Source organism: Neovison vison, chromosome 4 (genome assembly GCF_020171115.1).
Source record: "Neovison vison isolate M4711 chromosome 4, ASM_NN_V1, whole genome shotgun sequence".
In the NCBI taxonomy this organism is placed as follows: Eukaryota; Metazoa; Chordata; class Mammalia; order Carnivora; family Mustelidae; genus Neogale; species Neogale vison.
Genome location: NC_058094.1, coordinates 30819749 through 30845914, shown reverse-complemented (window position 1 = coordinate 30845914; position 26166 = coordinate 30819749). Strand labels below are relative to the sequence as shown.

The 26166-nt window shown below is 36.2% G+C and overlaps 1 protein-coding gene and 1 pseudogene across 2 annotated transcripts in view; both read right to left on the bottom strand.

The window, feature by feature from the left end:
- Positions 1-23439, bottom strand: part of ANGPT1 (angiopoietin 1) — a 243518-nt gene extending 220079 nt beyond the window's left edge. The window contains exon 1 of one of the 2 annotated variants that reach the window (XM_044245091.1): positions 22701-23439. In XM_044245091.1, coding sequence (XP_044101026.1) covers positions 22701-22997 — 297 coding nt within the window. In that variant the 5' untranslated portion in view covers positions 22998-23439. The remainder of the gene's footprint in view (positions 1-22700) is intronic. The other variant, XM_044245092.1, reaches the window with a different exon arrangement.
- LOC122905634 lies at positions 1215-1299 on the bottom strand (annotated as a pseudogene).
- Positions 23440-26166: the final 2727 nt, after the last annotated feature.

Sequence of the window (26166 nt, the reverse complement as noted above, 5' to 3'; positions counted from 1 at the left end):
GATAATATTGTGTATCTTTCAAAACTTTTTTATGGTTAGAGATCTTGGGTGCAAGGTATCATAATAAATACCAAATAAATAATAATATTTGTTTCCAGTGTTCCTGCTATGATAGCTGCAATGAATATGTTCATATATATTGCTTTTTACTACTTTTGAATTATTTTCTTGGGAATGAGTCCCAGAAGTAGGATTACTGAGTAAAAGGTTATAAAAAAAGTTATGTTCTTTATATTTACTGCTATGTTGTTTTCCAATAAGTTTCAACCAATATATAATGTAATAAGCAAAGCACTTCATATATTTAAAGAATGTTCCCATACCTACTTCATTCAAGTCCACATCCTTTGCTCATCAGTTAAAAAGGGGAGAATCTGGGATGGATTTTATTGCAGGAATTCCAAACCACTGGGAATTGAACAGATGCTGCTAACTCATTTTACATTTGGGAGACCACCAGTCAGCCGTGCTCAGTAACAGCTTTCAAAAACATCTGGATTTAAACTTACAGCCTAAACATGACAGGTTAAATAGTAAATAGTTATAAAATAGCTTAATGTCTTGATTCTCAAAAATATGAATTCACTGAGATTTTTATAATTTTTAGATGATAGAAAAATTGCAAATAATGTAACCATTAAGACTCACATAAACTATACAGTAAATCATTTTGGTATTACGGACATCTGGTCGATGTGGAGTTTGGGAAGGCTCAGAGGATTTTTACAAATAATGTTTTGAAGGTAAGAAAAATCCTTACTAATAACTATTTTACTCAAAGGAGCACAAAGATATATGCAGTCTTCAAGTTATATTTATTGAATCTTAGTTTATGTGAACATGAAATAGCTTATAATAGAGAAAGGTAGAAAAAATTTTGGCCTAAAAACCAACACTTATGACATTCTACCCATAACATAAGCCTTACTGAAATGCTAGCTTCTGGAAGGCAGAGTTCATGTCTAATGTATTGTTCTTCAAGGATTACCATAGTAGTAAGTACCACAGTAAACCCTTGCATGTATGTCTATGGAAATGGGGCTATTCCAGTTACTATCGTTGCATTTATTTATTACCCCCAATTGAGTGGCTTAGAAGAACCATGCCATTATGCTCATTAGGCTCAGAAACTCTGTGGGACAGGATTTCAGTCAAGGCACACTGGGAATGTGCTGTTTCTGCTCCATGATGCTTGGGACTTGAACTCGACATATGGACATAATGGGAAAAGTTTTCAATTAGCAATAATCGCGCCTCGGATAAACCTCATTGGCTACGATACTGCCACTGCATATGGACATAATGTAAGTGAATGGGGGTTGGAATCATCTGAAGGCTCATTCACTCATTGTCTACAGCCTGAGCTGGAATGACTCAAAAATGGGGATTTGTTAACCAGCGCACCTACAGATGGACTCTCTTTGTGGCTTCACTTCCTCATAACATGGTAACCTCAAGGTAGATAGACTTCTAATATGGCAGCTCAGGGCTCCAAGCATGAGTACTATAATGAACAACATGGACACTTAATTGCCTTTTATGACTCAGCCAGATTCAAAGAGAAGGAAATTCTTTATGGCATAATGACATACAGACACAATACTATTTATGACATAATACTATATACACACATAATGCTATTATAATCATCTTTGGAAAATACAACCAAAAATTACCCTCTAGTCTTGTTTTAACTTTAAGTTCTACTCTTTCAACCATGTTAAATTTAAAAATTGTATTTTCTATGCATAGTTTTAGTACCCAAACATGGTGGGGATTTTTTTGTTTCTAATTTAAAAATTGTATGTGATTTTTTCAAACAATACCTTCCTAAAAGATTCTGATATACTCCACTGGGTGGACAGGTAGAACTGGTATTGTCCTCCTGATAGAAAACTACCTCCCTCTCATTGATTTCTTAATTGCCCAGTAATCAGAAAAGAACCAAGCACACATTAATCTCCTTTCTACTGAGGATATTTTGTATTTGAACAGAAGAGAAATTCTCAAAATATTTGGTGAAGTATTTAAGTGCAAGCAGTTTAATAGCCTTTTAGAGTTTATTTGAACTTTTCAGTTGTCTCTGATAAGATTTGGCCATGACTTGAAAAGTTCGATACAGTGGAAGGCATTTCAAAATAGTAGAAGAATATATAGGGATATTTTATATGTAAGATAATTAATTTCCATACTGATCTTTTCCCCTATAAACTGTTTAATTTGTAAACTCAAAGTATGTAATCTTCAGTCCCACATGAAACATGATGATCACAAAATAAAGAATTTCTCTTTCTGACATGGAGCCCTCTCAGCTCCTATACACACTCACTCCTCAGTTAAGAGCTTTGTTGTGTGCTGAGCATGGGACTTCCACCTCCACTTTCAACTTTAATCATTTATTTGAATCAAAGTCTTCTTAAGTTCATTAGTTTATCTTCACTGTCAGTAAGAGATAATAACAGTTCTACCTTCACAGTGTTTATTAATTTTCTGTTCTTTTTTTTCCTAAACATGTACCTGGGAACAATGCTTACTTTTATATACTGAACAACCAAACTAAAATAGACATTTATGACAGATGGTCATTTTCTCCAAAGTACTACAAACAGGACCTAACTCATTAATATTGAAGTCTTAAACAATCTCCTTTATTGACTATATTTTATTCCTATTTGGTCTTTTTTTTTTTTTTAGATTTATTTATTTGACAGAGAGAGACACAGCAAGAGAGGAAATACAAGCAGGGGGAAGAGAAAGAAAAGGAGAAGCAGGTTTCACGCTGAGCAGGTAGACCAATGCAGGGCTCAATGCAAGGCTTAGTGCAGGGCTTCATGTGAGGACCTTGGGATCGTGACCTGAGCAGAAGGCAGGTGCTTAATCAACTGAGCCAAGGGAGACTGCCTTCTGCCTGCTGCTCCCCCTCCTTAGGTGCTCTCTCTCTCGACAAATAAATAAAATAAATTAAATAAAATACCTGTATACTCACACCTGGGTAACATCAATTTAGGCCGTTTGTGTAAGCAAATCACTTATTTGGGAAAAAAAATGTAAAAACAACAATTAGCTATTTGTATCTGACATATATTTAGATTTACATAAAATTTTGTATCTGGTCAAGAATAGTGCTAGGAAGTAGTTTTCCTAAGAACAACTTTCTTAAAGCAATTCTTATACATGTTTGGCAAATTATTCCCATCTCTAAAGAAGGTTATTTATTCTGAGTATATTCTCCAAAAACTTAGAGGAAAACATTCATTTGAACCTCTTCCCTACTCTGTTGATTAAAATTTGTTTTAAATTTGTGAAGGAAAAGTGAAACACTCATGAACAATAAAGAATTTTAGATTTAGCTACTCAGGATGGCTGGGTTCAGATTCTACATCTGTCTCAAAGTAAATGTATAATCTTTTAAAAATCATTTTATTTCCTTGGCACTCTGTTGATCTACAAAATGGATATGATAATACTGACTATTTATAAAAATGTGCTTATCTGTTTGGATGATGATACTGCTTAATGAAGGTAAACTTATTTATAGTCTATTTGTTACTAAGCACCTTTCTTAAAATAGGATGTCATTTTCATACTTGTTTTGCTGACAGATTATCTGATATCCATTGTCCTCTTTACAGATAAATTGATTAATTCCATAAACAAAGCAATAGTAGTTTCATTGGCAGGAAATGTGATTGCGCTAAATGGATGAGATAAATTGCATCCTTATCATGTGTCCACATAAAGTACAAACTATACCAGTAAATATAGGAGGTCAATTCCCAACTTCTATTAATATTCATTTGGTATTTTGTCAAAGAACTTTTTCATTTCTTTTCTTTTCTCTTTTCTTTTTCTTTTTTTTTTTTTTTTAGTCAGCTACCCCTGAGAGGAAATGAAAAGTATCAGACATGGTAGATATCATAAAGAAACCCTTAAAATTAAGATAGCTGTACTCCTTAATAATTTCCTGCACATTGAGAGAAGGTCCTGGTTACTCAGCATTAACACTAATGTTCCAGACCATTTCACTGACTGAAAGTTGCCCCTAAATAATCTGAGCACCATGGCATGCATTTATTTATGTTTTTATCCTACAGGTAGCTATAGGGCACCTAGAACATTGATTTGCCACAGGCTGAATCAACATTCCAAGGAAAACTCAGGTCAAGCAAGTAGATACACATTTTTTTTTTCCTTCCTTAATGTGTTTTAATCCACCCTACTACATGAAGGTGGATGAAAAGCATGCCTGAATTCTATTTTGCTCCCATTCTGTTTTTTTTTTCTTTTTTCTTTTCCTTTTAATATTTAAATTCAGTTAGCCAACATATAGTACATCATTAGTTTCAGATAAAGAGTTCAGTAAGTAACTCATCAGTTGCATATAACACCCAGTGCTCATGACATCACATGCCCTCTTTAATGCCCATCACCCAGTTACATCCTCCCTTCCAGCTCCCCTCCAACAACTATGTTTGTTTCCTATACTTAAGAGTCTCCTCATGGTTTTTCTCCCTCTCTAATGATTTCCCATCCAGTTTTCCCTCCCCTCTCCTAGGATCCACTGCGATGCTTCTTATATCCCACACATGAGGGAACCCTATGATAACTGTCTTTCTCTGACTGACTTATTTCACTCAGCATATACCCTTAGGTTCCATTCACATCTATGTAAATGGTAAGTATTCATCCTTTCTGATGGCTGAGTAATATTCTATTGTATATATGTATCATATCTTCTTTTTTTTTTTAAGATTTTATTTAATTATTTGACACAGAGAAAGAGATCACAAGTAGGCAGAGAGGGGAAAGCAGGCTCACTGCTGAGCGGAGAGCCCGATGTGGGGCTGGATCCCAGGACCCTGAGATCATGACCTGAGCTGAAGACAGAGGCTTAACCCACTGAGCCACCCAGGTGCCCCAATGTACCATATCTTCTTTATCCATTCATCTGTTGATTGATAGCTGAGCTCTTTCCACAGTTTGGCTATTGTGAACATTGCTGCTTATAAATATTGGGATGCAAGTGCCCCTTTGGATCACTACACTTATAGCAGTGCAATTACTGCTTTTGGTAGCTCGATTTTCAATTTCTTGAGGAAACTCCATACTGTTTTCCAGAGTGCCTGTACCAGCTTGCATTCCCACCAATACTGTTAAGAGAGTTCCACTCTCTCCACATCCTTGTAGACATTTGTTGTTTCCTGGCGTGTTAAGTTTAGCCATTCTAACTGGTGTGAGGTGGCATCTCATTGTGGTTTTGATTTGTATTTCTCTGATGCCAAGTGATGTGGAACATTTTTTTCATGTGTCTGTTGGCCATTTGGATGTCTTCTTTGAAGAAACGGCTGTTCACGTCTTTTGCCCATTTCTTGACTGGATTATTTGTTTTTTGGGTGTAGAGTTTTATAAGTTCTTTATATACTTTGGATAGTAGCCCTTTATCCGATATATCATTTGCAAATATCTTCTTCCATTCCATAGGCTGCCTTTTAGTTTTGTTGATTCTTTCCTTTGGTGTGAGGAAACTTTTTATTTTAATGAAATCCCAACAGTTAACTTCTGCTTTTGTTTCCCTTGCCTTTGGAGACATGTATATCAATAAGTTGCTGTGGCCGAGGTCAAAGAGGTTGTTGCCTGTGTTCTCCACTAAAAATCTGATGGATTCCTGGCTTCCAGTTAGGTCTTTCATCCATTTTGAGTTTATATTTGTGTATGGTGTAAGAAAATGGTCCAGTTTCATTCTTCTACATGTGGCTGTCCAATTTTTCGCAACACCATTTACTGAAGAAAACCGTCCTTTTCCATTGGATATTCTTACCTGCTTTTGTCGAAGATGAGTTGACCATAGAGTTTAGGGTGCATTTCTGGGGTCTCTATTCTGTTCCGTTGATCTGTGTTGTCTTCTTCTGTGCCAGTACCACACTATCTTGAGGATTACAGCTTTGTAACATAGCTTGACGTCTGGCATTCTGATGCCATCAGCTTTGGTTTTCTTTTTCAACACTCCTCTTGTTATTTGTTTGTTTTTTTTTTTTTTTCTGGTTCATATAAATTTTAGGATTATTTATTCCAGTTCTGTGAAAAATGTCAATGGTATTTTCATAGGAATTGCAATGAATGTGTAGATTGCTCTGAATATCATAGATATTTTAACAATATTTATTCCTCCAATCCATGAGCATGGAATGTTTTCCCATTTCTTTGTGTCTTCCTCAATATCTTTCAGAAGTATTCTGTAGTTTTTAGAGTGCAGATGCTTTACCTCTTTGGTTAGGTTAACTCCTAGGTATTTTATGGGTTTTGGTGCCACTGTCAATGGGATTGATTCCTTAATTTCTCTTTCTTCTGTCTCATTGTTTGCATATGGAAATGCAATGGATTTCATGCACTGATTTTTATATCCTGTCACATTGCTGAATTCCTGTATGCATTCTAACAATTTTGGGGTGAAGTCTTTTGGGTTTTCCACATAAAGGGACAAGTCATCTGTGAAGAGTGAGAGTTTGACTTTTTCTTTGCTAATCTGAATGCCTTTTTTTCTTTTTGTTGTCTGATTGCTGAAGTTAGGATTTCTAGTACTATGCTGAACAACAGTGATTAGAGTGCACATACCTGTTGTATTCCTGACCTTAGGCAAAAAGCTCTGTTTTTCCCTAATATTCACTGTGGGCTTTTCATATATAGCTTTTATGATATTGGCGTCTGTTCCTTCTATCCCTACACTTTGGAGAGTTTTAAACCAGAAAGGATGTTGCACTTTGTCAAATGCTTTTTCTGAATCAATTGAGAGGGTCATATGGTTCCTGACCATATGTCCAATATGATGTATCACATTGACTGATTTGTGAATATTGAACCATCCTTGCAGCCCAGGAATAAGTCCCACATGATCATGGTGAATAATCCTTCTAATGTACTGTTGGATTCTATTGGCTAGTTTCTTTGTGAGAATTTTGGTATCCATGTTCATCAGGGGTATTCTGTAATTCTCCTTTTTGGTGGAGTCTTTGTCTAGTTTTGGGATCAAGGTAATGCTGGCCTCATAAAATGAGTTTGGAAGTTTTCCATTTCTATATTTTAGCTTCAGAAGAATAGGTATTATTTCTTCTTTAAATGTTTGGTATAATTCCCCTGAGAAGCCATCCGGCCCTGAAGTCTTGTTTGATGGGAAATGTCTGATTACTGTTTCAATTTCCTCACTGGTTATGGGTCTACTCACATTTTCTATATTTTCTAGTTTCAGTTTTGATAGTTTGTAAGTTTCTAGGAACGCATCCATTTCTTCCAGATTGCCTAATTTGTTGCCATACAGTTGCTCATGATATGTTCTTAAAATTGTTTGTATTTCCTTGGTTTTGGTCATGATCTCTCCTCTTTCATTCATGATTTTATTAATTTGAGTCCTGTCTCTTTTCTTTTTTGATAAGTCTGGTTAGGGGCTTATTTTTTCAAAGAACCAGCTTCTAATTTCATTGATCTTTTCTACTGTTCTTGTGGTTTCTATTTCATTAATTTCTGCTGTATCATTATTATTTCTCTTCTCATGCTTGGTTTAGGCTTTACTTGCTGTTCTTTCTCCTTAAGATGTAAGGTTAGCTTGTGTATGTGAGACTTTTCGAATTTTTTGAGAAAGTCTATGTACTTCTCTCTTAGGGCCACCTTTGCTGCATCCCAAAGATTTTGAACTGTTGTGTTTTCATTTTCATTTGTTTCCATGATTTTTTTTTTTTATTCTTCTTTAATTTCTTGGTTAGCCCATTCATTCTTTAGTAGGATGCTCTTTGGCCTCCATGTATTTGAGTTCTTTCCAAATTTCCTCTTGTTTTGAGTTCAAGTTTTAAAGACATGCAGGAAATGACCCTAATCTTTTGGTACCTGTTGAAACCTGAATTGTGAACAGTATGTCATCTATTCTGGAGAATGTTTCAGGTGCACTTAAGGAGAATGTCTATTCTTTTGCTTTAGGATGGAATGCTCTATAGCTATATGTGAAATCCATCTGGTCCAGTGTGTCATTCAAAACCTTTATTTCCTTGTTGATCATCTGCTTAGATGATCTGTCCATTGCTGTGAGTGGGGTGTTCAAGTTCTTTTCTATTATGGTATTATCATCAATGCATTTCTTTAATTTAATTATTAATTAGTTTATATAATTGGCGGCTCCCATTTTAGATATTTATAATTTTTAGATCTTCTTGTTGGATGAATCCTTAAAGAATGACATAGTGTCCCTCTTCATCCCTTACTGCAGCCTTTGGTTTAAAATCTAATTTGTCTGATATAAGGATTGTTACACCAGCTTTCTTTTGATGTCCATTAGTAGGATAAATTATTCTCCACCCTCTCACTTGCAATCTGGAGGTGTCTTTGGGTCTAAAGTGAGTCTCTTGCAGACAGCATATGGATGGGTCTTGCTTTTTTATGCAGTCTGATACCCTATGTCCTTTGATTGGAGTACTTAGCCCATTCACATTTATAGTACCTATTGAAAGATATTAATTTAGTGCCATTGTATTACCCGTAAAGTCCCTCTTTCTGTAAATTGTCTATGTTTCTTTCTGGTCTATGTTACTTCTGGGCTCTCTCTTAGTTTACAGGATCCCCTTTAATATGTTTTGCAGGGCTAGTTTAGTGATCACAAATTCTTTTAGTTTTTGTTTGCTCTGGAAGCTCTTTATTTCTCTTTCCATTCTGAATGAAAGAATGCTCTATAAACTACTCTTGGCTGTGTGTTTTTCTCATTAAGTGCACTGAATATATCATGCCAGCCCTTTCTGACCTGCCAGGTCTCTGTGGATAAGTCTGCCGCCAGCCTAATGTTCCTACCCTTGTAGGTTAAGGAGTTCTTGTCTAGAACTGCTTTCAGGATTTTCTCTTTATCTCTGAAATTTGTAAGCTTCACTATTATACGTGAGGGTGTTGTTCCACGTTTATTGACTTTGAAGGGGGTTCTACCTCCTGGACTTGAATCCTTGTTTCCTTCCTCAGATTAGGTAACTTCTCAGGTATGACTTGCTCAAATATACCTTCTCCCTACCCTTTCTTCTTCTTCTGGGACCCCAATAATTGTACTATTGTTTTTACTTTATGGTATCACTGATTTCTCAAAGCCTCTCTACATTGTCCATTAGTCATTTTTCTCTTTTCCTCAGCTTCCTTCCTTTCCATCATTTTGTCTTCTATGTCACTAACTCTCTCTTCTGCATCATTTACCCTAACTGTTAGAGTATCCATTTTAGACCACATCTCAGTTAAAGCATTTTTAATTTTGGCGTGATCAAATTTTATTTCTGCACTAAGAGATTCTCTAGTGTCCTTTATGTTTTCAACCCCAGCTAGTAACTTTATAATCACTGGAATCGATAATGCAGGAATTCTCCTAAATTCCAGCTCTGAAGTTTTACTTATGTTCATATCATTTCTGTGGCAGAGAGTATTACCTCTGGCTCTGTTGTTTGTTGTAAATTCTTCCTTCTAATCATTTTGCCCAGAGAAGAATGGATGAACAAGAAGGCAAAATAAAAAACATCAACCACGACTCAAGAAAATACATATTAGACAAATCCAAAGAGTTTAGAAACCAAAAAATAAAAGGAAAAGAAAAAAAGTGTGTGTGTGGCGGAGGGTAGAATATAATCTTACAGGTTGGCAAACAGGGTGATCCACTTGGTCCTGGGTATATTTTGGTCTATTTGTTAGAAGACACTAAATCCCAAAATTTTAAAGAAAGCAAATCATATATATACACATATTATATATATATATGTATATATATATATATAACATATATATAAAATATACAAAAATAAAATTGAATACAGTAAGAAGCAAAAAATGAAGAATATATCTATAAAATGTACATGTAAAAATGAAAATTAAAAGAAGACTTAAAAACAAAAAGTTGATAAAATAAGAAACTAGATAAGAAGGAAAAAAATTAAAAAAGAAAAAAAATTTACTGAAAGATCAAAGACTTGTGAAAAAACCCTCTAATTCTATATACCATTTTCCCTTAGCACAGGAGTTTTTCAGTTCTGAGTTAGGTATGTGGATTTTCTTTTTTCTGATTATTGGGCTCCTGCTCAGGCATTGTTTACCTAATCATGAACACACCTGTGCCACCCCTTCTGAGGAAAGAAGCCGAATCTTGCAGCAGCTGTCCTTTGCTGGGTCCCTACTTGGAGAGCAATCACCAGATCCTGCAGGGGTTCACGGTTTATGGCAATACCTAGCTGAGAGCCGACTTTTAGGCCTACTGATTTTAGCTGGCTTCCCTGATCTAATGCTTGGGAACTCTGCCACATTCAGGGACGCCTGTTCTTCCTGTGACCCTGAGGATCTGAGGCCACACTGTCCGACCTAGAATTCTGCCCAACTTCACCACCTGAGCACCTTTCAGTCAGGGACATCCCTCATAAGAGTAGACATCTAAAAGTTCTGGGATTTTGCACTCTGGGATATATCACTTTCTGATAGGGAGCTTATGGAGTCTCCTTTGTGGTTTATCTTCCAATATATCCCCTCAGATTCATGAGGTTTCTTTTTGTAGAACTGCAGCAATTTTTTGCCTAGAATTGAGGTTAAATTCACAGGTGTGCAGAATGATTTGACAAGTATCTAGCTGAATTCAAGGGACCAGACGAAATGAGGGTTCCCTAGTTTTCTTCCATCATCCCTCCCTCTGCTCCCATCCTATTTTGTCCTCTCTTCTTTGGGACTCCATGAAAAAGAATGGCCAAAGGGAAATTAGGATAGCCTGGAGTCTTTCTATCTCATATGGTTGGTCATTATGGGCTATAAAAGCTACAACCCTCAAAGCCCAGGCATCTGAGTGGTTAGGCCTCCATGATTAGGAAAAAAAGTGGAGAACCATCACAATTCTCTGCAAGTAGCAGTATTTTGGCATTGGATCAAAATACCAGAAATATTTTAATTAATAGGGACAATGATAAATAAAATAGGAAGTGAGATAAGAGGTAATTGCCTGAGAAAACAAGGCCTTTCTTCTCATTTTTACAACTCTCTGGAATGACCCACAAAAGAAAGTGCATGCAAATAATATTTTAAGTTCCAGGATGTGCTTTTGCTTTTCCAAGAAGGAGTGCCCACAGATAAATCTAAGAGGGAGGTCATTAAATTGAATGGGAGATATTTAGAATAGGCGGCTTCACCCCATGTAAAGCAACTGTAAGCCTTTCTTTGTGTTTTAAAACTTTTTAGATAAATAGTCAGATTCAATTAAGCTCTGCAACTTCAAGAGATGGTTCTTCTAAGGAGAGAGGCAGGAAGGACTACAGACATGGGATTCCTGATCTGCTAACAGACCTGTGGGAGGGCAGAGAGAATTAGGCTATTGTGCTTCAATCAGCAGCATCACTACATGTCACAGTAAATTTAACCATGGAGCTTTAGAATTAGGATGTGGACAAATGATTGAAATAGTACTTGAGAAAGTGGCCAACACATTTAGTATGAAAGAATTAGGGGGTTTAGGTATGAAAGAATTAAGGGTTTAGGTGCAAAGAATACTACAGAAAAATATTTTAAAACAGACTTAACTTTTGAAGATTGACAAGAGGAGACATAGTAAAAGTTGCCATAGCTAATCCCATAGTGTTCAGAGCATAGGTCATGGAACCAAACTGCCTGGAACTGCATGCACGCCCCACCACTTACTTACCAAGTGATCCTGGGCAAGTCACTTCCCCTCTCTGTGCCTCAGCTTCCTAATTTGATATATGGGAAAATGATAAAACTGTCTACCTCACAATGGCTTTCGAAAGTATTTGATAGATTAATACATGTAAAGTGCTTCCAAATGGCCTGATAGTTGGTAAAAGTATTCAACATTTAACTTTTACTAAAATGCAGAACTACCCCCAAGGAATAACTAATATTTACTTAACATTTACTATGTTAGACAACTTATACAAAGTAATTTATGTGAATCATCTTTACTCTTAGCAATCACCCTATAATGCAGGAATCATTAGCTTGATCTGACTGGTAAAAAAACGTGAGGCACAGAGAAGCTAAGGAAATTGCCCAAGGTCACACAGCAAGGAAGTGGTATTTTTCAAGATTCAAATCCAGCCAGTCTGGCTTTAGATACAGCACACTTCAACCTTGAGTAACTCTTTGTCTGACATAGAAAACAGTGGACACAAGCAATGCATTTACTATCTATTTCAGTGGGTTTAGACTACTCAACAAGAGGGGCTGTAGTGCATTCATCACTGTCTCCCAGTACCTAGCAGGGCACTTTGTGCATATTTGATTTGGTCACTAACTAACTAGCTGCCTTTCCTTTGTTAATGACAGGTGCTTAGTTCCATGACTCACAACGGTCTGCTAAAATCCCATGACTGAACTCACTGCCATCTCTTATGGAGTAGTCCTCCAAACACTGCTATTGTCCCATCACCCCTTAGAGTGTCCCCTGCCCCAATAAAAGGACAGTCACCACTGGTCACCTTGTTCATTTGCTCTCCCTTATGCCCCATCCTCTGTCTTGCGTTTCCACTCCATGGTCACTGGAACAAGGAGGATCACATAGAACTTAACTGAAAATAATACTAGAGGACAGAAGAGGAACGAAAAGGGGAGGCAGGCCAGGAATGAGTTTCTTTGAGCCCTTTTGTCTTTCTTGCTCTAAGGACTGCCTCACCATGTTTCTTTTATGGTATTCAAGTCTCAGAAGTCTCCCACTACAGAATGGGGAATAGTTTTAGAAAAAAGCAGGCCAGGGGCACCTGCGTGGCACAGTTGTGAAGCGTCTGCCTTTGGCTTAAGTCATGATTCCAGGGTCCTGGGACTGAGCACTGCATCGGACTCCCTGCTTGGCGGGAAGCCTGCTTCTCCCTCTCACACTCCCCTTGCTTATGTTCCCTCTCTCGCTGTCTCTCTCTCTGTTAAATAAATAAATAAATAAAATCTTTAAAGAAAAGAAAAAAGGCCATTGGGAAGTCAGAAAAAATGCATAAGGACTAACATAATAAGAGAGTTATTATTAATTCATATAAGGCTTCACTTTGGAGCCCTCACTCAGTATATCAAACAGCCATGTAATATTCATCTCCTAAAGAAAAAGAAAACCTCCACAGAGCTAATAGAATTGAAGGTGTTGCCTTCATGTAATTGTCCTCTTTCAGCACATTGTGATACACTGCAGCTTAGGTGTATTTGGAAAGTGGATTCAAGTTTGGTTTTATCTAGTCTTAACTAAAGTAACCTTTGCAGTCAGGATAAATGTCTTAAAAAATACTTAAAAATCTTATTAATAAAATCTTAATAATAAAAAATATTATTAATAAAATTAATTTTATTAATATTTCAGCACAAATGAATAAGAAAATGGCAATTCTAACATTCCTATTCCTGGAATCATATTCTAGAAGCAAAAACAAAGACAAGCTAAGTAGACTGAAAAAGAGTCACTAAAAATTTTGGAAATATGTAAATGCCTACTTAAAATTCCAGTTTCCTGGGATGGCTGAGTGGCAGCGTCAATTAAAGCATCCAACTCCTGGGTTTGGTTGAGGTTGTGATCTCAGGGTCATGAGATGGATCCCCGTGTCAATCTCCATTCTCAAAACGGAGTCTGCTTGAGATTCTCCCTTCTTCTCCCACTGCCCCTCCCATGAATTCTGTTCTAAGTGAATATGGTAGCTTGAGATTAGGTATTATCAATGTAATTCATACTCCTAAATTTAAAATAAAGAAATAGAAACTATCATGCAATCGGATAATTTAGAAAATAGGTCTCAGTTACACAATTTCCCACTAATTGTCCAAGAGCTGTCCATTATCTTAACATATTTTGGTCATGTTAAGTTTGGGTGGGCCTCTACATTCTGAGAGTCTAGAAAAACCTGTACTTTTGTAACTTACATATTAATATTCTTGAACTACTATGTATATGGCAGATTTGGACATTTTTACATCAACTTGCAAAAAATATTTAAACTAGTAAGCATTTTGAGTCTTCCTATCTGCCAGGAGATAGGTTTTGACAACTTAACCTAGTAAATGTTTGATTATTTGAAAGTTTTGCTGCAACAATTCTGAAACTATATTCTTTTGAATATACTGGGTCCCCTGAGGAATGCCTCTGGAACAGGGGTCCTGGCAGCACCCCTCTCTAGTTCTCTAGCCCTTCCATTTGCATCTACATTATATATTAAGTTTCTACCTAATAATTTGCTTGGAAATAGGGTTTCATAGCTAAGAAATATTTAAACTTCATCAGTTCATGTGTTCAAATATATTAAACTTTCACCATATCAACATTTTAAAGTTATATTCAACTTATTCAATAATTCATTTATTCAATAAATACTAAAACTCTTGCTTATTATAGCTCTGTTATTATTTAAGAACCTAGTAAAACTGAAAAACAAAAAGAGTAGACTGGTGATTTAGTAATAAAGATAAAATTCTCATATCTTCTATCTGTGCACTTGAGATAAGGTAGATGCAAGGTCTGCTGGTTACAGCAAATCTTTAGCTTTCATAAATAGCTATTGGATTTTAATCCAGTCAATATGTATTAATAGAGAGGACAAGAACAGTGTTAAAATGTTTTACAAAATCTTGGGACTATCTCTAATGGTTTGGAAATGAAATATAATTTAAAGTTTTAAAATACCTATTCATTCTCTGGGAATGGAAACCCTCTAATAATCTTTAGGGTCTAGTACTTAGACCCTGGTAGACCCTGGTATGATTCAACTCATTCAGCTTTCATGATCCTAGTGAGTTAAGCTACACATGTAACTAAATTTTAAAATATATTATCTTTCAAAATTATTATCAACAATTCCACAGAAATATACAGTAAGCTTACCTATTTGATACCAGTGAGTTTGATGACTTACTTTGTATATATACCTGTTTCAAGATATTCACATCTTACCTGCATTATACTAATATTTCAGTTACTGATTTTCTTTAGATACAGCTTGATACTTACACTAATTTGCATGCTCTTTTAATGTTCAACACAAACTTAGGAACTACATGCCAATGAAGACCTGTAATCCCTAACATGTGGTCATGTAGCACATATATAGAAGTAACACTTGTTACATTGATTTTACTCTATATTCTCCAATATTTCCTGCCAGATATGTACATGTCATTGACTATATTAGCTACCAGTAGGGTTATGTGTAGCTTTATATGTTTTACACCACTTTCTCTGTTAAAGATTACCTTTTCAGATGTTTGAAGGAAGAAATCAGATCATTTGGATAGCAAGCTGAGACCAAACAAGCCTGAAAACCTCTCACTCTTAATATTTCTGTGTAAGAATTTTAAAAAATTGTTTAAGCACAAAGTCTCAAAATATAAAGAAAAGGTAATCCATGGAGTGCTTCATTCTTTAGAAATCTCTTTGATAAGGGAGGGGACATATCTTTTGTACACTTTGTAAAGAGACTTAAACACTAAGAAGCCCTCCTCCCTCAGACCATGGGGCCAGAACCAAAGGGGTTTTGGAACTTCCAAACTTCACAGCAAATGATAATCTTGTATTGGAACAAAAGGCAAAGATGACTCAGAAAGTAATTAGATTTGTGCATCTAAGCAAATGGTATTAAGAAAAAAGAAAAGAAGAAAAGAAGACAAAGCCCAGGAAAAGGATGCTAATGTTTCCACACAGAGACAAGGCCACGGCAAAATGAAAACAAAACCTCCTTAATTAGCAAATTATAGCATAGGGGCTGATAAACCTCTGCACATTGTGGCTGACCACCCACTTGTTGCTCCTCCCCTCTCATCATCTCCACAAATGAGAATACCTGTAATGCTTATCTCTAAAGCAAATGATAGAAGGAGGAAAGGTTTCTAAATACATTGAACATAAGAGGCTATGCTAAACCACCACTCTATGAAAACAGAATGACTGGTGTTTTGTCAACATTCCTGCTGATGCCACAACCAACAGGTTGAGACAAGTACAAAAAGCAAAGGACCGTGGCACCCAGACTTGGTAAATCCAGAGGCTGATGATCTGTACTGTTAATCAGGTACTTTTCTTTTCCAACATGTATTTGCTTTTGGAATATTTCCCTGTCCACATGAGATGGACAGGGGAAAGAAAAGACATGAAATTTCCCGGCCTGTACTCCTCTAAAATGTCACCTCACAGCATGTCCCCAGTACCAAGCCAAGAAATGGCTTACTCAGGATCTTAGCCAACTGGCATGAACCCGAAGATTACTTGACCTCCCGGAGGGCGATCTTTTTCCCACACAACAAACCTCACAATTTACCTTGCAACAGTCCCAATATTAATACCATATTACTTCTGTGATATAGAACAGGGATCAGAAAACTTTCTGTAAAGTGCTGGATATTAAAGTTTAGGATCTGGGGCCATTCGATCTCTGTTGTAACTCCTCAGTTCTGCCTTTATAGGAAGAAAGCAGCTACAGACAATACATAAACAAATGGATGTTACTCTGTTCAATAAAACTTTATTTACAAACACAGGTGGCTGGCAGTACTTAGCTCAAGGGCCAGAGTTTGCTGATCCTTGATATAGGAAAAGAAACTCAAAAGATTAAGGTTTCTCCTGTTACATAGATAGATAATGCATGGAATATAGCTGAGTCTAATTTTCATATGTATATTTAATTATAGTCCAAATCTACTCATGCAATTCATTCATTTCTCTGTTCATTAAAGTGGCGGGGGGGGGGTGGGAGGTTGGGGTACCAGGTGGTGGGTATTATAGAGGGCACAGCTTGCATGGAGCACTGGGTGTGGTGGAAAAATAATGAATACTGTTTTTCTGAAAATAAATAAATTGGAAAAAAAAATAAATAAATAAAAATTAAAAAAAAAAAAGAAAAAAAGTGTTCTTTTCAATTATGTTCCAGGTACTATCCCAGAAAAGTAGATCTGCTTTCAAAAATGACAAATAAAATAATACATAAAAACTAGTGAACAAGCCAGGCAAGGAAGGTCTTTACCACATAGAGTGCAACATTTGGGAGAATATATTTGCAAATATTTACTGAGGTTCTACTGAGTGTCATGCATTCTTCCAGGAGTAAGGTATACTACAGGGAACAAGACAGACAACGACCTCTTATGGCATTTACATTCTCAATAGATGGAAAAAGAATAAACAATGTGACAAACAATAAGCAATAAAAAGGTCACATGGTGGTAAGTGCCACAAAAAAATAATACAGTATTATATGACAAAATGTCAGTTAGCAGAATGCAGGAAGGTGGAAGGTAACAGTACTCAGAAAAGACTTCCTGGAAAAATGACTTCCGAGCAAAGACCTGAATAAAAAGAAAAAGCCATCCATGCCAAGCTCTGGAAGAAGAATTTTCCTAGATAATTAAACAGCACATAAAGCCCCTGAGACAGAAATAAGCTGGTCTGGTGGAGAAATAACAAGAAGGCTAATGTCATTTGAGTAATTGGAATAAGGGAAAGGGGATAAATGATGTATCCAGAGAGGAGTCGGGGCCGGGGCCAGATCACCTAGGGCCTCATGGTAAGGAATGTGGATTTTTGTCTCACATAATGAAAAACTGTAGGAAAATTTTAAGGAAAAGAATGATACATTCTTAGTTTAGATTACACTGAACAAATAATTACATGTGAGATGAGTGCTACTTAAAAAGGGCTTAATGTGAAATGGCACAGTCAGGGGTAAAGAAGGGCTGCAATCATCCATGTAAAGGGCCTACTTGCCCTGGTCCTAACAACCTGAGATCTGCCAGTTGTAGATTGTTTGCGGAAAGGCTTGCTCCTTCCTACAGAGAAATCCAAAAGACTGTTATAGCTCCAACTGCCCAGCTTCTAGGGCCCAAAAAGGTTACTCTGTCTTCTTGGATCTTTTGATTCTAAAATGTAGCAAGCAAAAAATAAAACCTAACTATTTGTTGAAAAGCTAATAAGAGGTATTAACTAAAGAGTTCCAATTTGGCTTGAAAACTGAGGGTTAATCTCAAATGAACTTGGTAGGGACATTTCTACAACTGGATTTAAAAGGTAATTACTCTTTTAACCTTTCTTGGCAACTGCCATTCTTTTTTACCTCTATGTATAGATCAAACATGCATTCTATGGTCAAACATGCATATTTTCTTCAAGTTCAGTGACAAATTTTTAAAAACATACTTATCGATTGCCTGCTCTTTTCACACATTCAGGAAGCCTCTTCTCCCCAATATGTAAAAATAAAACATAAAAATAAAACATCCTCTCTGCTTTATTTTGCATGGTCACCAGCCACCAAAACAATGCACAGGTGGGAAATTATTTCCAGTTACTTAGATCCACATATGCACATACTATAAATAAATATGTGTCATTATTGCATGCAGTAACTTGTTACCTACTGGTCTAGAAGTACAAAATTATTTTTCCTCCCAAAGGCACATCTAGCTGACACTCAAGTAACCTAGCATGAAGGATTCAAGCAAATTTTAGCATCTAAAAGCAGTTATAAGGTCTCTTAATTTTCATTATTTCATTCTAGCACCACAGAGTTGAGCACTTGATGTCTTTTTTTTTATTATGATGATAACAGAGATATTGTTCAAACGCTCAATAAACATTTCAGATATATATGGATAAAGAAACATTCATTACACTCAAGGGGAGTCATAGTGTAAGTAGAAAAACAGGATTCAAAACAATGAAAATGACAACAACCACATAACATGGAAGTGCAGTACATGCAACCTATTATGATAACACCAGAGAGCTCAGCCTGGGAGGGGAAGTGGAATGCATGTATATTTCCTAGAGAAACTGGCAACAAAGCTGACTCTTAAAGAATAAGTAAGTGGACAAGATAGAGTGAATACAGAACTTTTTGAGATCCTAGATCACTGGCTAAGTACAATCTAGATAATTAACAACCACCTACTTTAGACACAACATTGTTTTGATTAATATCAGGACAAAAGTAATTACAGGATGTAGTACTTGCTTAAATGATAACTTATAATCTATTTAGGGAGGTAAATTGTATATCCAAAATGAACTGTTAATAGTACATGGTAAATTAGAGACTGTAACATGTAGACAATGCATCTATTTGTTCATTCAACAGGTATTTATTGTCTATCTGCTATGGACTATACACTGCTTAAGGCCCTGGGCATATGGCAGCAAACAAACACACAAGGTCACTGGTCTCATGAAGGTCACATTCTAGTGGATATTTATATGGGTTAATATCTGTAATACATGAGTTTTATAAAGATCATCATAATTCTCTGAAACAAAGAATATAAGTAGAGGTTGTTGTTAGTAAAAAAAAAAAAAAAAATGCTGTCTATAGAAACATTTACCCAAGTATTTCAGTAAAACTTTTTCATCCTTTAAAATAGTCTGGATGGCAATTCAGAACACATTTTCTACAAATAATCATCAACTCATCAATTTTAGTTAGTGTAAAATATTTACAGTAGACAGGCCTTTGTTGTCTGTTACAAGGCATGTTTTTGACTAAATTTATTTATACTTTCAACAACAACGAAAAGACATCATTTGCCAAAGGCAAAAGGCTTTCTAAGCATTACCCCAAATTCTAGAATTTATATGTCTTAAATCTGAGTATTTAAATATACATATCTGTGAATTTCTTCTACACAGGAGAAAGAAAATAATTCAAGAAGCATGGGATTTAAAGTAACATCAACCACTAGATATTTCTCTGCTATAGAAAGACAGAAAGGAATCACAAGAAGGTGGCAAAGACACAAAAGCCATTTGTACTTATTGTTTTCTTAATATCTGGTCCCTCTCAGGTATTCGGTATACTTAACTAATATTCTGAAAAGAGCTATATGATTGAAGAGAGTCAAATGTAGACGTACAGCCCAGGTGTTCTACCCAATAAAATGGTGATTTTTGAGCATATTATTTATAAGCCTCTTCCCCATCTGATAAGCGAGAATAATACTATCAACCTAACTCACAATTTGTATTAATTGACAGGTTACTATGCAAAGCTGACTTCCTTGAAAGAAATCTATCATATCAAGAGACAGGTGCCATAATAAGTCCCAACACTTACAGTGGCCAACACATCATTTGCCCCCTTGCATATTTTACTTCTCATTTTGATTAGTTGCAAGATCAGAAAAGTTGAGAAATGAGATTCAAGAGTGTAAGTCTCGTAAAGTGACTTTTAGTGAAGTCTGTGTCTTACGAAAAATATTTGTAAGAGAATCCAGTTAACCAAATTTCATGGAATGTATCAGATTAACATAAACTATCATCTATCAGCATCTAGCATTGATAACACACATCCTGCACCAAAAACTTTCCTGAGAGTGATGCCATGAGCTGCATAATAATCACCATGCTTTGATTAATTATTTTGCTGAATAGATGAATTAACTGCATTTATACCGATAACCTCAGTTTCTGCAGTGCATTGCTTTTTATCCTAACACAACTATTTAGAATTAAAATAGAAATTAGTACAATTTGCAGGACTAAGCAACCAAATAGTTACAGTAAAAAGATTTCCATTTGAATTATCAAAATAAATACATCACAAGAAATTTAGAACCTAAAGTAAGAAAAAAAAACCCTCTAATTAAGGGAAACTTGAGAGCGCTTTTTTTAACAAGTTCTTTGCTGAAAGAATTTATTTGGTTTCTTGATCCTCCTACCAATAGCATTAACAATAACAAAAGATATGCAAATTTAAACAGACAATAGTCAAGCCAAACTGCTCTGACTCATACCAACAGGGACACTTTCAGCATATAATCAGCTAGATTCACGTTAGCAAGGGTCAATGTAACCAAAGAACATTTCATAGTTATGCTTGGCTATAATCTGAAAACTATGCCATAATCATTGACCAAGAACAATGTAAACAAAAATCAAATTTATGTCATACAATAAACTAACATAGGAACATGTGCATGACATAAGCCCAATAGAATCATACCCTATCGTTGCTGAATAATTGCATAGCAATAAAAAAATATGCATTACTATGCTTGAATCACCATTTTGACTATATGTTTTAAGTAAATGAAATATTACGTTTTTGGTAGACCAGTTCATTCAGGACAATTTAGGACTAAATTTCCCTCCCCAGCCCCTTCAAAGAATCCAAACTAATTTATAATGATTGAATTCTCATTTAAGCTGTATGGATAGTATATTGACAATAGTAAAAAACTGTTCGACCAAATTAATTTATTTACTATAAAAATAAATTTTGCCAAAGAAAAAGCTGCTGCTATAATTATGCCTGAAATTTAAACTATAATTATCAAAAGACTTCAGAATTATGTTTGCTTCCTATTCTTCTGTCCCTATTGGTCTTTTTCACCTGAGTCTATAATAGAAAGATTAACTACAATTTCAGTTTTAGAAACTGACTACCGAGTTTCAGTTAATTTGTCAAATAAAGTATCAGTGATCTTAGTTCAGTCCCTAGCGGACAAAAGTAGAATAACTGTTACTTGGCATGATTCAGCAGGCAACACTCAAAGTAAGTGTGACAACACAGGGGAAAAAATAAAAGCATTTGTCCTCTCCTTATCTTCTCAAAGGGTTTGCTCTGTTAACAGACTTACTTAAAGGAGACTGGACTGGCTATGTTCCTACCTATATGCACCAAATGAATTTTTAGCAAAGATAAGTGAGAGAAAATAATTTTTAAAAACATGACATTGCGCCCTTCCACTGACATAGTTGAATACACTTGTTATCTGCTGTTTACCTGTTAACTAAACAGAGAGCAAAGAGAGAAGGAACTACACAAAGTGTGCTCCTATTTTAACAGACTTATTTTCAACAGAAACTTTTAAATGCTTTATTGAGAAAAACTGAGTAAAGTGTTCATTTTGATTTTTATAAATGGGGATCAACTGCATACTCAACATTAGTATTCATCTGCATACTTAGACTCCCACATGACCCTGCTAGTAACTACAATGTCCTGGAAAAGGAGGTATTTCAGGAAGATGGCAAAGCCCATGTGGTGCTCAGCTCAAATCTGCAGGTGCACATCTGGCAACAGTGACCACCAGCTCAATCTCCCCTTTCACACCGGGCAAACAACTTCTTCCTGAAAAGTTCACATTAAAATTTACCTTCCAGATTTTTTTTCCTCAAAGATGGTAAAAGTATATGACAGAAATCTGTCCTTTACTACTCTGCTATTTGCTAAAATTAAGTTGCTATTACATATATATACAATTTCTCCAATCGCATATCATATTTCACATATACTCCCATTTCATATTAACTTTACTAGAGGGTGAAAAAAAAAATATTTGGTGATGACTTTTCACCCTAGCTGCAGAAAATTTCCTGGTATAAAATCTATCTGATTCTAAACTAGTACTGTCATTATTTTCTTTTTTCATTGACTGTCTCAAGACATTTTTTTTTCTTTTTTTTTTAACATTGGGCTTTGACAGAAAAATCAAGCTCAATTTCAAATAAGAGGAAACCAAAAATGTGCCATTGCTAGGCACATAATAAGTTGCCACCATAACTTCAGAGGCTTGCACAAGCCTGAAAACGTTGGCTCACCCATAAAGTCACAGGGAGAGAACAGGCTTGGATTTGCAAACACTGCCCCCCAGGAGCAAAAGGTAAACACACAAATGCCCCCCTAAGGAACTCTAAGTTAGCAGCGGTGCAAGAACGGAAAAGGCTCTGCAATTAGAAACTGAAAGCAATCACTTACTTTTTGTAGCCACTGAGTATAATTTTCCATCACATGCTCCAGATGTTGAAGTTTCTGGGAAGAGAAATCTGGTTCCACGTGTGGAGCATCTCTCTGCAGAGCGTTTGTGTTGTACTGGTCTGTCGCACTCTCACGACAGTTCCCGTCGTGTTCTGGAAGAATGAAAGTGTAGGCACACTGCCCATGCTGAATCCGGTTATATCTTCTCCCACCGTTTTCTGGACCTCGGCGCTGGTTGCTGCACCCTATGTGAATCAGAATGGCAGCGAGGAAAGCAAAGGAAAGGAAAACTGTCATTGTACTGCCAGCACTCTCTTTCCGTGCCTCTCGCAAAACCTGCTCCTTTCTTCTGACCTTTAAACTAGTTTTTATTTTAGGTAAAACTGCTTGTTTGTTTGACTTTTTCCCCCTCAAAGAAAGCTTTTGAAGAAGAATCACAGAAAACTAGCCATTTGTTAGCTTTGCTCTAAAACGTTATTTTTTTTTATTTCACTGTAATGGTAGTTTCCTTAGTTAAAACTTGAGATATTTATTGCATAGTAGCTGAGATTTATTGTTTCCTCTCTGTGTAACCGTCCAGCGTGGAGCCTGCCTGAATCAGCTGCGTGTACATATTCTAGACCCTTTCCCCTACCCTATCTGCAGCAGATCTGCTATTTTCTCCCAGACCTCAGTGAGTTTTATTAAGGTTGCACATCCAAGCCAAGCTGGAAGCAGGCAGCCTTTCACAAGATGACTTGACAGGAATGCATGAGTGTGCCCCTATGCTAAGGATTGCTGAAGGCTTGGAGCAGCGGATCGGATCGTCTTACAAATTGGCTAGATGCGCATGACCTCGATCATGTATGGCCCTCCCGCCCCTTCTGCAGACAATTGCCTCCAGCCTTCAGCAGATTCAGGGCAAATCAATAAATAGAGCAGTCCACCTTAATACACTTTCGCTGTGCATGCTGACCTACTAAAACCTAGCAAACTAGCAGTATGTTTTTAAAGTTACTATTTAATTGGGGAACTCTAAAAAGAAATTGGCATGGTGTCCAGTAAAATAATTTTTGTTAGTGAAGGATAAAACTGTATAAACATTAATTTTAAAAAATCATTCTTGACTCTGGAAAAAAGATATTAAAAACCATTTCTAGAGATGGTGTTCTCTCATTGTATTCACTTAGACTTTAAGGAGTTGGAGAAAATTTTCAGGGAGGGTAAAATTAGCAAAAAAAAAAAAAATTCGTAACTTGTCACTCAAAGGTATATAGACAGCATGTGCATATTGAGCAGAATAAGCTGAGTACTTCCTGAGATATGGATTTTAAATGAAACTGTGTCCTGATCAGAATATAGCTCTGTGTGCTCTATGTACATAAATTGAGCAACTTCCTTACAAAAACAGTATGGTTACAATTTAAGACAGTGGCCAGAGAATTATTAATTCCTGTGGTACATCCTAATCTTAGATTTCGCAAGGACCTCTTTGGTGTTGCTATGGCTATCTTTAACCCTGGTAAGGAAGTTCCCCATAACGTCTCCTGTGGCTGCACCAGAAAACTCTGAGAATAAACATACATAAGGTGTGTCAATGGGCCAGCAAAGGGCTGTATGGGCTAAATCTCTGCTTCTATTAAGTAAGAAATAATAATTATCCAAAGATAATTTCCCACATGTAGAGTGTAAACATTTGCACAAAAGGATCAGTAAAACATAAAGAATAGATGATAATTATAGAATTAAGGTTATGGCGCTGAGTTCTTTACTAAGTACGTGCAGAAAACATGAATTACGAGCAGAGGCTTTCATCAAGAACTGGCAGGGATTTTCAGGAATGGAGCTTCTCAACTGTAGTCATGATATAAAAACAGAAACCACAGATGTTGACTCTTGTGTTCTCAGGGTACAGGTCAATGGGTAAAGGGCAATAAGGTTAGAGATTGGTGTGTAGAGAAATGTTAGAGAAGACGGCAAAACAAATTCCAGAAAAAAATGTGATCCCCTTGAGAGATAAAAAATTGTTCCAAAATTAATCAGTCTTTTCCATATCAAACAACAAATTTCTGATTTGAGAGAAATGGAAGCAAAGAATACCAAACATATCAATAAAGTCCTTGAACTGCCTCTGCAGCTTCCTTCTGTTGTCTGACTTGTCACTCGTGTGCAATAAAAACAATGGCATTTATTAAGGGCTTAATACTTTCCAGGTCTGTGCACATACTACTTGCACACGATCTCATTTAATTATCCTAATGAACCCAAAACAGGGATATTATGTTTAATCCCATTTTATTGACGGGAAAACTGAGTCACAGAATGCCAAAGTGGTCACAACCCACATAGCTAGCTAGGAATGGTGCCAATGTGTAAACTCTGGCCAACTGATTCCAAGCCTGTCCTTGTAAGCTCCAAGCCATCCAAAAGGCTTCCAAAAGGGCTCCAGCTGCACTGATTCACAGTTGTAAAGCAGACTAAGTGATGGTACTGAGAAGTAAAACAACTGATTAAAAAGCGAGGTCATACCACCAAAGTGATTTAATCTTTCCCCTGTATGGAAGAAACAAACAAGAGTGGCAGGTAACCCATGCAATAGAGTTTTTAAGGGCCCATAAGGATGAAGTAAACTGGCAAGGCACAGATTGTCTAAGAACATTTTCCAACAATGCTTGCTTTGAAAATTATTCCTGGAAAGAAGAGAGTCCAAAACCAACACCTTAAGTGATTTGTTAAAAACTAAATATAGCTGAAAATCAGCAGAAGACACAAGAGTGAGTAGTGAGGTTTCTATTAAAGTGTTTCTGTGTTTTATAACAGCCAAGATTTAAAAATCTGTTCCTCCATGGGATGTGGGTGTGTGTGAATCTACATGTGCTTGTTCATATAAACTTTTCCAATCTGAACAAATGAAATGAAGGAATTCACAATTTCCTGAGGGAAAAGTAGACAACCAAGAAAGGACAGCTGAAATGCAAGTACAAAAAAAGGGAGAGGGGACAGACAGACAGTAAAAGAAACTGATTTATTTCTTTTCCAGAAAAAAAAAAGAAACAAAAACCATGACACTGAAAGTATTAATGTCATTCTGGAAAAAAAAAAAAAAGATGTCTTAAGATGAATTTTAAGTAGCTGGAAAACAGAGGGGCATGTACAATGAACTCACATGTTTTAAGACTTCAGTGAGAAGACACTGGGTGCATTTGAGGCTCCTCGTGATATGCTAAAGATTGTAAACTTCCAAGGACCTGAACCTAACCAAAGGCATTAATGGTGGGTCATTGTTCCTGACTATTCAGAAATGGTGCAGTTTAGGAGACTTCAGAATTTAGGAAGGAATTTGAAAAACAGGCTATATTTAAAAAAGAAAAAAAAATTCCTCTGTCACACCTCCAAAATGGGAAAAAAAAAAATTCTAAAGAATTAAATAATTGTATTCACTTGAATACTGACTGAGGCAGCTTGATCTTGAAAGCTCTGTATCTTT